Below are 13266 nucleotides of genomic sequence, written 5' to 3'. Positions count from 1 at the left end.
CACGCTCAGCTAATTTTTGTATTTTTTGGTAGAGACGGGGTTTCACCATGTTGGTCAGGCTGGTCTTCAACTCCTGACCAAGGTCTACCCTCCTTGGCCTCCCAGAGTGCTGGGATTACAGGCATGAACCACCATGCCTAGCCAACTTCTCAGTAATTTCTAATCAATGTCATTGGTTACTTTATAATCAATATTCATTTTATATCAGTATTCATTTTATAAAATGTAGATATTAGCTTTTTAAAAATTATTTCTGTAATTTATATAGACGAATAGATATCAATGGCTTAGAGTTACTCGTGTTATTTTATATTTATTTTTCATTTCTCTTTCAGGAGTGAATATGTTTATTTCTTAGTAATATGTTTTAGTCATGTGTTTAGTGTATTTTTAATTGAGTAGAACTTATTTTTCCTCCAGTGGAAGCATCAGTTCATAGCAGTAATGCACACTGTACAGATAAGACAATTGAAGCTGCTGAAGCCCTGCTTCATATGGAATCTCCTACCTGCTTGAGGGATTCAAGAAGTCCTGGTATGTAAACTGTTCATTCTTATGTTAAACGTGTCATACTACTTCATATGTCTAAAATAAAGTTTTTTGTTTTTTTAATCCAATGGAATTGTTGGGAATTCTCAAAGGTACATTACACATGAATATATGACAGCAGTAACTGAACTTTATTTGTCAAGGCCTCCAAGTCTTAAATACTTAATTTTCATAACAAATGATACAGAAAATACCCACTATAGATAGACAAATATTTATTAAATAGCTATTTGTACTGTCATGTCTATTTCCTTAACTCTGGGCAAGTTATAAGCCTTCATAGTCCTTCAGAGTATGATAGATGGGAGCAGTTGCCTGTTAGGACCACTTTCAATCCTTTATTCAATGATAAATAGGCAGTAACTCCAGAGAACCACACATGGTAGAGAGAGAAGGGAGCTTTTGCCATTTTTTTCACGCATCCTTCAGAGTGTGAGTTTTTATTTTTTTGTGGTCCCTCTTAGTCTTTAAGAAAAACTTTGATAGTCATTTTGTCCAATTCTGATTTGTCCTAATTTTAATTTAATGCCCAAATGTTAATTTGACTTGATACAAAAATACTGGCTCACCTTCTCATTGGGATTTACAATAAGAGCAACCATACTTCTTAATTTGAATAGAATCCTGTGTATTACTCAGAGATAGGAGAATAAATTTGTAGCATTTTTGGTCAATCTATTAATCTAAGATAGTATGTATTAACTGTATCTCTTAATTGAAATAGAAATGTCATATCTTGGTCATTTGTGCACATTAGAAGGAAGCCAGAGCAACATTATTGTATGTACTAGAATACCAGATAACAATTTGTACCTACTGTTTTAGTGACTAAAACATCAGGACTGTTACATTAAATAAAACTTTAAATACCGAAAGGTAATATTTCTTGTCTGTAATGAGCAAGTTTTCCTTTTCATATTCTAAAATGAACTATAGGTGCTTATGTTTTACTGAGTACATATTTATAAATCTTTCACATTTTGAGCCACATGCATATATTACCCGTTAAGAAATAATGACGGATATGTGGATGGAAAGTAATTATTAACTAACTCACTATTATACTATTATTTTCAAATGTTTTCACAACTCTTAGAATAATTTAGAATTTTTCTACAATGAGTTTGAAAGTATAAGTGTGAAAGAGTGGAGTGACTACTCATGATCCTTGCCTTACCCGGAGGATTAACATTTTTCCTTTAAGTTGATTTTCCGTGCATTTATTTTCCTTATGTAGTTTAAATCATATCGAATATTCAGCAAATTAACTTCTTCAGTATTAAGCTCTTATCCTGCTTTGATTAATTCTTAACAAACCTTGCCTCTTCTAAATATTGAACTGTCCACATAAGAAACATTGATGGGGGTGGGAAATTTTAATTTTTCAACTTTTTTTTATAGTGGAAGTGTTTGTTCCTCCTTGTGTATCAACTCCAGAATTTATCCATGCTGCTATGAGGCCAGATGTCATTACAGAAACCGTAGTGGAGGTGTCAACTGAAGAGTCTGAACCCATGGATACCTCTCCTATTCCAACATCACCAGATAGCCATGAACCAATGAAAAAGAAAAAAGGTAGAGTATATTTATACATTTCTGAGAAGGCAGGTGAAAATTTTTCTCTTATCTTTTTCCTCATCAAGGGACATAGAAAGTAGTATATGCTGTAGATTTGAGATTGATGTTATCTTAACCAGATATTCTCAAAGAATCAACACTGAGATTTTAAATTTAGTATTTTAACGTACTCATACTGTTTAAAGGAGTTAGTATGTAAGGCTTGAGGATAATTGCCTGACAATGATATTTAACAGGTGTTCGACACACAGAAGGCAGATCAGAGATTCCCTGAACCTTGTCTTACTCCATCTTCTCCTTGTTGATCCTTTTATGGGTACTTGGTTACTTAAAAAAAAATACACACACACGCACAACATTTTATTCTTTATTTTACAAAGTCTTGTCTTCCCTTGCTTTCATGGACATTTTTTAAAAAGCGAGGCACGCCTTTAGTCCCAGCTGTTCAGGAGGTGAGAGGATTTCGTGAGCCCAGGAGTTTGAGGCCAACCTGGGCAACATAGCAAGACCCTATCTCAAAAAACCTAAATAAACAGTGATATATATATCTCATATATATATCATATATATCATATATGTCATATATATCATATACGTCATATATGTCATATATATCATATTATCATATATATCATATTCATATATAGAGAGTCATACTAAATATATATATCATTTATATCATACTATATACAATATTCATATTTATTATATATCATGCTATTTTTACCTTATACCTTCTGCTTTGAAACACTAAGATTGCTAATAGAGACTTCTGATTGACATACACTCACCAGTGGGTAAAGAGCATTTCCACTTACTATTTGACTTCTGCTGAAATTTCTGCTCCCCCCATCCCAATAGCACATTTTCAACATCATGAGGAAATGGGCAGTAAGTGGGTCTTTTTCTGTTGAAATCAAAGGTAAAATTGGAAAGAAATGACATTCTCAGTAATTGGGTATTCATCTAATTCTCCTTTCTTCTCTAACTCTTCACATTTTAGAGTAAAATGCAAAAATAAAGGTGGGTTTGAAATAATGGTATTTTCTTTTCTTCATTAAATATAGTGTTTCAGATTGCCACAGTGTGTACCATTCTGTGGTCATTGTTGTAAGGGAGATGAGAATAAGACAGTGTCTTCCCACTTGTAATACATGTAGATTATATGCATCTCAAGAGAGGTATACATGAGAGAATTTAGGAGGAAGAGTTACTTCCTGATGTGAGCATTTAAAAACAAAAGGCATACATATAAATAGCCTTATTTACCCACTGCCTGCTATAGCACTTGGCTGGTTGCATCCAATGAGAGCTGTCACAAGATACTTAAGAAATGTTTGTTTAGATTTAATACCAGGCATGATGGCTCACGTCTGTAATCCCAGTACTTTGGGGGTCTGAGGTGGGTGGATCACTTGAGGTCAGGAGTTCAAGACCAGCCTGGTCAACATGATGAAACCCTGTCTTTACTAAAAATACAAAACTTAGCCAGCTGTGGTGTTGCATGCCTGTAGTCCCAGCTTTTCGGGAGGCTGAGGCAGGAGAATCGCTTGAACCCAAGAGGTGGAGGTTGTAGTGAGCCGAGATTGCACCAGTGCACTCCAGCCTGGGTGACAGAGTAAGACTCTGTCTCAAAAAAAAAAAAACACCACATTTAAAAGAAGATGGAAAACACCATGAAAAACAGGGGCCATGTAGGGAGCCAGGATGTGATATGATGCAATCCAGGAAATACTTTGCCAATTTAATACAATTTTATTTATTTCTGTGAAAGCTCTTAGTGACCATTTAAAAATTACAAGGCTGGGTGTTGTGGCTCAGGCCTGTAATTCCAGCACTTTGGGAGGCTGAGGCAGGAGGATTGCTTGAGCTCAGGAGTTCAAGACCAGCCTGGGCAACATAGTGAGACCTCATCTCGAGGAATAAAAAAAAAATTAGCCAGGTATGGTGGCACATGCCTGTAGTCCTAGCTACTCGGGAGGCTGAGGCAGGAGGATTGCTTAAGCCTGGGAGGCTACAATGAGCCATAATCGTGCCACTGCATTTCAGCCTGGGCGACAGAGTGAGACCCTGTCTCAAAGAAAAAAAAAAAATACATGTAACCATTCTGTCTGTACTTACTACCATAAGGAAGACAATGAAGAATAAGAGTATCGTTATTTATATTTTCGTGGTTAAGTACATTTGGGATATACAAACTTAGATAGGTTCTTTTTTAATAGCAGTACTTCTTTTTATTTTGAGAGCCTTTAATATACTAACGTGCATTGTGGATCTTGTTGTCTTCCAAGAGAAGATAGCATATGGTGTTCTAAAAGTTAATATGACTATAGAACCCATTTTCCTATGGAGGAAATTTATCAAGGAACATGACTTTGGACGTGCCGCTTTATGAGAAAATAAATGAAGCCTTTTTGCACTAACTTTTCTACTAAGTTGGGCTTTTGTGCTAGAATTTAGGAGATGCTGAAGATGTTAGTTTTATTACTGTCTGATTCATATGTATAAATATTATTTACATTGAGTAATTAAGCTGTATTCTAACAGAGACCAGTGAACTTTCTGTTTTACTTTTTGTTAAAAGACTTCTGATTACAATTACCAGAATTCTAAAGTATATCTCTGCATTTTGAAATATAGATGTTAAGATGCTTTAATTAGCTCTTTAAATAATTAATCTAATGCTTCCTAATGAAGAATAGAGTGACATCAGAAATCTCAGATGTAGAACAGTCACCAAATCAGTAATAATATATTTGATCCTAAAATATGGCCGGGTGCTGTGGCTCGTGTCTGTAATCCCAGCACTTTGGGAGGCTGAGGCGGGCAGATTGCCTGAGCTCAGGAGTTCAAGACCAGCCTGGGCAACATGGTAAAACCCATCTCTACAAAAAATACAAAAATTAGCTGGACATGGTGGTGCACACCTGTAGTCCCAGCTACTTAGGGGGCTGAGGTGGGAGGATTGCTTGAGCCCAGGCTGTAGGGAGCTGTGTTCGCGTCACTGCACTCCAGTCTGGGTGACAGAGTGAGACTCCATCTCTTAAAAAAAAAAAAAAAAGTGTATGTATTTATGTGTGTGTATATATATGTATTTGATTTTAAAATACAGTATACTTAAGTATTCCCAATTTATTTCTTGAGTCTGCCTCTCACCTGCCAGTGTTCATCTGTGCTCAGGATTGAATATAACTAATTTCAGGCTTAATCCTCTTTCGTGTAGAAAAGTATATAGCCCTTACTTTTTCTATTCATTGTGGATGCTAGTCTGTCTGAGAGAGCCTTATGGCAAAAATGAGGAGGAACAAAAGGGAAGGACACAAACCTTTATTAGACATATGAAATCACTTGGAAGTTTTTTTAGCCTTGTGATATATCTGCATGTGGAAGTGGGGAAATTGAAACACTTATGCTTACATTCTGGTGAATTAACTGATCCAGAGCAGTAGAGAGTGTTTGATATTTTTTACTTTTCCTCATTTGAGTTAAAAGGGCTTTGCAAATTATCAGATCTTCTGCAATAAGTTGCTAAAGCTGTTTCTCACCATCCTGTAGAACAGAAAACAAATTAAGTTTTTACTAGGATTTGTTTCTATTGCTACACTAATATAAAAGATTGGCAAGGCCGGGTATAGTGGCTCACGCCTGTAATCCCAGCACTTTGGGAGGCCGAGGCGGACGGATCACGAGGTCAGGAGATCGAGACCATCTGGCTAATACGGTGAAACCCCGTCTCTACTAAAAATACAAAAAATTGACTGGGTGTGGTAGCGGGTGCCTGTAGTCCCAACTACTTGGGAGGCTGAGGCAGGAGAATTGCTTGAACCCGGGAGGCAGAGGTTGCAGTGAGCGGAGATCGTGCCACTGCACTCCAGCCTGGGCGACAGAGCAAGACTCTGTCTCAAAAAAAAAAAAAAAAAAAAAAAAAGATTGGCAAATCAAGGCTCTGACCAATGTATATGGCAATCGAGGCTCTGCCAATGTGTATGACAGAGATTACTACTAACTGCTGTAATCTAAAATACAAAAGTGTTTGTAATACTCCTTTTAGAAGCAGCTTTTCATACAGAGTATATTCATCTACAAATTAGTATCCATTTAAATGAATAATGTGTAATCAGAAAGTCTGCTAATCGTGCCTCTCATATTTTTCTTGTTTTCAACGTATGGTTTCAATATCTTATTTTTTCAGTTGGCCGTAAACCAAAGACCCAGCAATCACCAATTTCCAATGGGTCTCCTGAGTTAGGTATAAAGAAGAAACCAAGAGAAGGAAAAGGTAATTTGGGGAGGGTTGCTTTGGAAGTGAGATGATTTTTTTTCAGTTAGGTGACATTTTTGTATTTGTAAGAAAACTATTTCTAGTACATGCACATATGAGAATACTGTCGTTGGTAATAGTTCTTAATAAGGGATGTATCAGCATCACGTGGGGAGCTTTTTCAAAATATCTGTGCCCAGTTCCTACACCACAGAGATTCTGTAGCCATAGTTGTATCATGGGGGATATAGGGACTTTTGGAAAAAGTCCAAAGGATGTCTGATACATATCCTCCTTAAGAACCATTGACTTACAGGATAATAGCACCCATCCTCATATATAGCTACCCATAATTCAAAGGGGTTAACAACTAAGCCTTGTTTCTAATAATTTCTTTCTTTTCTTATTTTTGTGAGACAGTGTCTTGCTCTGTTGCCCAGGCTGGTGTGTGGTGGTGTGATCATGGCACATTGCAGCCTTGACCTCCTGGTCTTAAGTAATCTTTCCACCTCAGCCATCTGAGTTGCTGGGACCACAGGCACATGCCACCATGCCTGGCTAATTTCTTTCTTTCTTTCTTTTTTTTTTTTTTTTTAATTTTTTGTATAGATGAGGTCTCACTGTCACTCAGGCAGGTCTTAAACTCCTAGGCTCAAGTGATCCTTCTGCCTCGGCCTCTGAAAGTGCTGGGACTATAGGCATGAGCCACTGCAACTAGCCTGATACATAACTTCTTAACTGTTTAGAAGAATTCAAGGCGAGCTAAATTTAATTTTCCAATCAATAAATGTCAGTCGCATCAGTCACAATTCAGAACAAAACCATGTTTTTGCTTATTTATTGACTTATTTTTACAGACAGGGCTAGAATGCAGTGGCGTGACCATACCTCACTGTAGCCTTGCGCTACTGTGCTTATAGCCTCCCAAGTAGCTGGGACTACATGCACACACCACCGCACCCAGCTAATTTGTTTTTTTTTTTAAGAGATGGGGTCTTGTGCTTTGTTGCCCAGGCGGGTCTCGAATTCCTAGCTTCAAGAGATCCTCCGGCCTCACACTCCCAGAGTGCTGAGATTATAAGCGTGAGCCACTGCCCATTGCCTATTTTTGCTTTAGAATTTGTGTATCCTGATTAAAAATGAAAACAGCACCAAACCTCCCCCATTCTGTGCTTTCCTAATTTGTTGAGTAAGATGATTTCAAGTAACATTTCTTTTTAAAATTATTTTTATTATCTTTTTTTTTTTTAATTTTAAAATCTTTTGTAGAAACAGAGTGCCCCTGTTTTGCCCAGGCTTGTCCCAAACCCCTGGCCTCAAGCAATCCTCCCATCTTGGCCTCCCAAAATGTTGGGATTATAGACATGAGCCACCGTACCTGGCCTTTAATTTTCTTGTCACTCAGATTCTGACAGATAAAGTATCATTTCAGTAGTGGTTTTAGATGTGTTCTGTCTGCCAATCTGATAACCAAAAATTTATCACTTTCATGAATAAGTGTTTTCAGACCAATATTCAATAGTTGGATAAATTTTACATTAATATATTTAAATTTATTCTGTCCTTATCAGGTGGTTTGACTTAATAATTTTAAATAATTAAAACAGAAATTAAGTCTAGTTTAAAAAAAATTATCTCCAGTAAGCCTACCAAGAAATTTGGTATTTCGTTAGGTCAAAAAAAAAAAAAAAAAAAAAAAAAAAAAAAAAAAAAAAAAGGTGACATTGAACACTTATTCAGGAACTGGTGACCCAATTTGGGAGAGGCTTAGGATACTTTTCTTGTTTCCTTGTTTGTCTTTGGTTGTTGTACTTCTAACATCTTAGGTTTCTTCTTTTAATTTATATTGAAAACTTTAAAAGTTAACATAGTATTAGAAAACTAAACTGTAAATACACAGTTATTACTGTTGTATTTTTAAATAATTCTTATCCTCAGTGGTATCACTTATACTTGAACATCTTTTGCTTAACACTGGAGAAAAACTGTGACCAGTTTTACCAGTTAAAATCACATCTCATTACAATTTCAGTCTTGTATTAAATTTGAGGCAGTGTGTTATAATGTAATTAATTGAAGCTGTTACAGTCAAACCTGTATTCAAAGTCCAGCCAGTGTTTTTTCTTCTGTAAAATTGTGATAATAGTCATAGGCAAATTCCTTATTACCTGGTAAAGAAAGCTTCTCTTTCTGAATCCTGTTTTCCCTAAAACCAGAAATATAATTTTTAATAATTTTTTTCTGTAGAGACAGGGTCTCACTCTGTCACCTAGGCTGGAATACAGTGACAGGATCATAACTCATTGCAGCCTCAGCCTCCCAGGCTAAAGTATTCTTCTGCCTCAGCCTCCCAAGTAGCTGGGACCACAGGCACATACCACCGTGTCTGGCTAATTTTAAAATTTTTTGTAGAGACGGGTCCCCCTATGTTGCCTAGGCTATTCTCATACTCCTAGGCTCAAGTGATCCTTCAGCCTTGGCCTCCTTAGAATTGTTCATTTTAACTTGGGGATGGCAACATGGGTGCAGTGAGTGTTTAAAGATAATATGAGGGATTTTGATGAGTTTAATTCAAAACATGGAAACATTCAGATATCTTATGTACAGGGCATTGTCTATGTTATACAAACATTTCTTCCAGAGTAAAATCTTTGTTCACATTTACTACTATGTGAACAAAATAAAAATGCAAAAAAAAGAAAATTTTTATGTAACTGAAGATTACATGGTTTGTTTTAATAGTTTTTAGGTAGTGATGCTGGTGTAATAGGGTCCTAGAGATACAAATGTAACATTGTAAAGTTAAAAGTCATTTTTTTTTGTTTTGTTTTGTTTTGAGGTGGAGTTTCGCTCTTGTTGCCCAGGCTGGAGTGCAATGGCATGATCTCAGTTCACTGCAACCTCTGCCTCCCGGGTTCAAGCGATTCTCCTGCCTCAGCCTCCTGAGTAGCTGGGATTACAGACATGTGGCACCATGCCCGGCTAATTTTTATATTTTTAGTAGAGATGGGGTTTCTCCATGTCGGTCAGGTTGGTCTCAAACTCCCGACCTCAGGTGATCCGCCCGCCATGGCCTCCCAAAGTGCTGGGATTACACACATGAGCCAACACGCCCGGCCGAAGGTCAGCTTTTTCAGGTCAGTAGATGCATAATGGGTTGAACTCTGCGTTATTAATGAATTTCCTGGATTTTCAGAGAAAGCCACAATGAAAGTGGAATGCCAGAGACAAAACATCAGTACTTTGATTGAAGGTGTTGGGGTAGTGCTGGCTTGTTTTGGAAGCTTCCCACATAGCCTGTATCTTAGAACTGGATTTAAGGATAGTAAACGAATAGTGCATGGAATCCTACAGATGACCTATCTTTTTCGTCTCAGGACTCTTTTCTGTTCTTCTTTTTTTCTTGAGACGGAGTCTCGTTCTGTCGCTCAGGCAGTGCAGTGCAGTGCAGTAGCGTGATCTCTGCTCACTGCAACATCCGCCTCCTGGGTTCAAGTGATTCTCCCGCCTCTGCCTTGCGAGTAGCTGGGATTACAGGCACCTGCCATCATGCCTGGCTAATTTTTGTATTTTTGTAGAGATAGGGTTTTACCATGTTGGCCAGGCTGGTCATGAACTCCTGACCTCAGGTGATCCACCCACCTTGGCCTCCCAAAATGCTGGGGTTACAGGCGTGAGCCACCTTGTCCAGCCTTCTGTTCTTCTATTAATAAGAACCTTGGCACCTAGAGGTTATGAAGGGAATAAAATAAAATAAAATAAAATAAAACAATCTGAAAAGCCTCTTCTAATGACTGCTGCCTACTACTCTCTCCTCCATAATAAGGGAGAAAAAAGTGTGATACTTTCTTCCTTTTGGGATTAAGTTTTTTATTTTACTTGCCCAGATTCCTTTTTGTTCTTTTATGCACATCCTAGCCATCTTCCAAGATTTCATGATGGCCTCCCAGTCCACTTTATTTTCACTCCTGGAATCCCACAGACATATTTTCTAGATTATTTGGAATATAATTAATTATGCATTGCTTTGTGATAGACCTTATATTGTTTCAAATTGTTATTTATTTCTTGCATTGTTGTTTAACTTGTCATCTACTTTCTTTCCCCTTCTCAACTAAATTATAAATTCCTTGAGGCAGGGACCAGGCTTTAAATTCATCTCCTTAAGCATGGTATGTGATGAATAAGCATTTTATTCTGCAGAAATATTCTAATATTTCCTCATTTTAAAATTTTACTAGTAGTGTGATCCAGAGCTAATGTTACAGGTAACATTTGATGAATACTTGACTAATTTTAAGGAATTACCATATTTTTCCATTTTAGGACCTCAGATTTTAAGATATAAGTATATATAATGAAATCCATTAAACATTATCTTCCGTCTATTGGGTGTAATCAGTAGAAAGCGATTAGAAAATTTTTTTATATCTGTTTTTAGAGGCAGTAATGTTCTTTTTTCTTTCTTTTTTCCTGTGACAGGGTTTCACTCTGTCGCCCAGGCTGGAGTGCAGTGGTGCGATCTTGGCTCACTGTAACCTCTGCTTCCTGGGTTCAAGCGATTCTCATGCCTCAGCCTCCCAAGTAACTGGGATTACAGGTGCGCGCCACCATGCCCAGCTAAATTTTATATTTTTAGTAGAGATGGGGTTTCACCATGTTGGCCAGGCTGGTCTTGAACTCCTGACCTCACGTGATACGCCCGCCTCCTGGCCTCCCAAAGTGCTGGGATTACAGGTGTGAGCCACCACACCCAGCCAACAGTAATGTTCTTTGCTATCAAGTCTTAATTGACTGGTAGTATAGAGGAAAATGATAAGAAAATCCTTAAAGGGTTGAGGGTAGTTTGCACTTAATAATACATATACCTCAGAGTTCATGCCTGTAGGTGAATCAAAGAAAAGTAAGTTTCTTACAAAAAGACCCTAGGTCTGATGCCTAAAAGTTTTACACATTTCATTGTATTTTGCTTGCGTATCCAATAAAATTACTAAGTACCTTTTGGTGAATTTTGATCATGGAATTTAGGCTTATCTGTAAATAAATTTATTCAGAGTTTAAATCTGTATAAACTAATAAATTTGATTCTGTTTAATTCAGGTTAACTTTGCCTAAGCAATTATGCCTTTGCCTTTACTGAACTCAAAATCTAGGATAGTGTGATATGTAATAGTATAAAAGCCAGAACCTGTATTTTAGCATCATAACTGTAAGCATACATAGGGGATACCATTTTTTTTAAAGTAGAAACAGGCCGGACACAGTGGCTCACGCCTGTAATCCCAGCATTTTGGGAGGCTGAGGCAGGCGGATCACCTGAGGTCAGGAGTTCAAGACCAGCCTGGCCAACATGGTGAAACCCTGTCTCTACCAAAAATACAAAAATTAGCCGGGTGTGGTGGAATGTGCCTGTAATCCCAGCTACTCGGGGGGCCGAGGCAGGAGAATTGCTTGAACCTGGGAAGTGGAGGTTGCAGTGAGCCAAGATCATGCGGCCGCTACACTCCAGCCTGGGCGACAGAGCAAGACTCCGTCTCCAAAAAAAAAAAAAAAGTAGAAACAAGTATATTCAGGATTTTTATGTTACAATGAAGGACACTTTATTTGCTTTTAATTATGTATTTAATTATGTTAATGAATTTTTAATCAATGTCTGTCATTGTTTTTAAAGGAAACACAACCTATTTGTGGGAGTTTCTTTTAGATCTACTTCAAGATAAAAATACTTGTCCCAGGTATATTAAATGGACTCAGAGAGAAAAAGGCATATTCAAGCTGGTGGATTCAAAGGCTGTCTCTAAGCTTTGGGGAAAGCATAAGAACAAACCAGACATGAACTATGAAACCATGGGACGAGCTTTGAGGTAAAAACTCAAATGAGCTAGTATTCAAACAAAATTTATGTATTTCTTTATATGTCTATTAGCTGTTTAAAGAGAAGCTGAAAATCCTTTACAACTTTTAACTTTGGGGGATATTCTAGAGGAGCTTCTTAGATTTGGAAGTAGGTGGGGAGATAGGAGTTTGGTCTACGTGCTTATAATTTTAACATAATTGGAAAATTCATTTTTGCAGAAAATGTGCTTTTGTACTTAGGACTGTTTCTTAATAGAAATTATGAAGTTGTAGGCTTAAAAAAATTAAACCTAAACAAATTATGGTTCCTAAAGTTAGTTTGTTTTTTACTTTTTAGGGGTTTGTTATAAATGGATTTATGTTGATAGGAAAATTTATCTTAAGTTTTATCAGTTTGGCCAGGCACGGTGGCTCACGCCTATAATGCCAGAACTTTGGGAGGCTGAGGCGGGTGGATCACTTGAGGTCAGGAGTTCAAGACCAGCCTGGCCAACATGGGGAAACCCTGTCTCTACTAAAAATACAAAAATTAGCCGGGCCTGGTGGTGCTCACCTGTAATCCCAGCTGTTCGGGAGGCTGAGGTAAGAGAATCGCTTGAACCCAGGAAGCGGAGGTTGCAGTGAGCCAAGATTGTGCCATTGCACTGCAGCCTGGGTGACAGAGCGAGACTCTCAAAAAAAAAAAAAAAAATTATCAGTTTGATAAACCCACAAAATTCTTTCATTGTAAAGTACATGGCTTCTTCTAATTAAGGGTGTTTTTAAGTGAACACATTGTTTATGTGACAGTATTCACATATCTCTACTAAATAAGTGTGGCTTAGGTAATTTTTCCAGTAATATCAGTTTGTTGTTATAACCTATGTAAATCAGAAAATAATTTCTACCATTGTCAGTATAGTAAAATATTCAACGGTAAGGTAAATTATTTCTTTTAAGAAAAAGAATGAACTTTCAGCCAGTTTATAGACCTTAAGTTTGTAGGACCTTGGCCCCAGGTTCCAACTTGATTCCTACTCTAA

At 37.3% G+C, this 13266-nt stretch overlaps 1 protein-coding gene across 17 annotated transcripts in view; it reads left to right on the top strand.

Annotated features, from left to right (window-relative positions):
- Positions 1-13266, top strand: part of ELF2 (E74 like ETS transcription factor 2) — a 118888-nt gene that overhangs the window by 102628 nt on the left and 2994 nt on the right. For 9 of the 17 annotated variants that reach the window (XM_019025688.4, XM_019025687.4, XM_063705550.1 and 6 more), the window contains 4 exons: positions 421-534; positions 1951-2124; positions 6320-6406; positions 12060-12252. In XM_019025688.4, coding sequence (XP_018881233.2) covers positions 421-534; positions 1951-2124; positions 6320-6406; positions 12060-12252 — 568 coding nt within the window. The remainder of the gene's footprint in view (positions 1-420; positions 535-1950; positions 2125-6319; positions 6407-12059; positions 12253-13266) is intronic. The other 8 variants (XM_055384715.2, XM_019025689.4, XM_063705551.1 and 5 more) reach the window with 3 other exon arrangements.

Source organism: Gorilla gorilla, chromosome 3 (genome assembly GCF_029281585.2).
Source record: "Gorilla gorilla gorilla isolate KB3781 chromosome 3, NHGRI_mGorGor1-v2.1_pri, whole genome shotgun sequence".
NCBI lineage: Eukaryota > Metazoa > Chordata > Mammalia > Primates > Hominidae > Gorilla > Gorilla gorilla.
The sequence above is the reverse complement of the archived record's forward strand: the minus strand, read 5'-3'. Positions and strand labels throughout refer to the sequence as shown.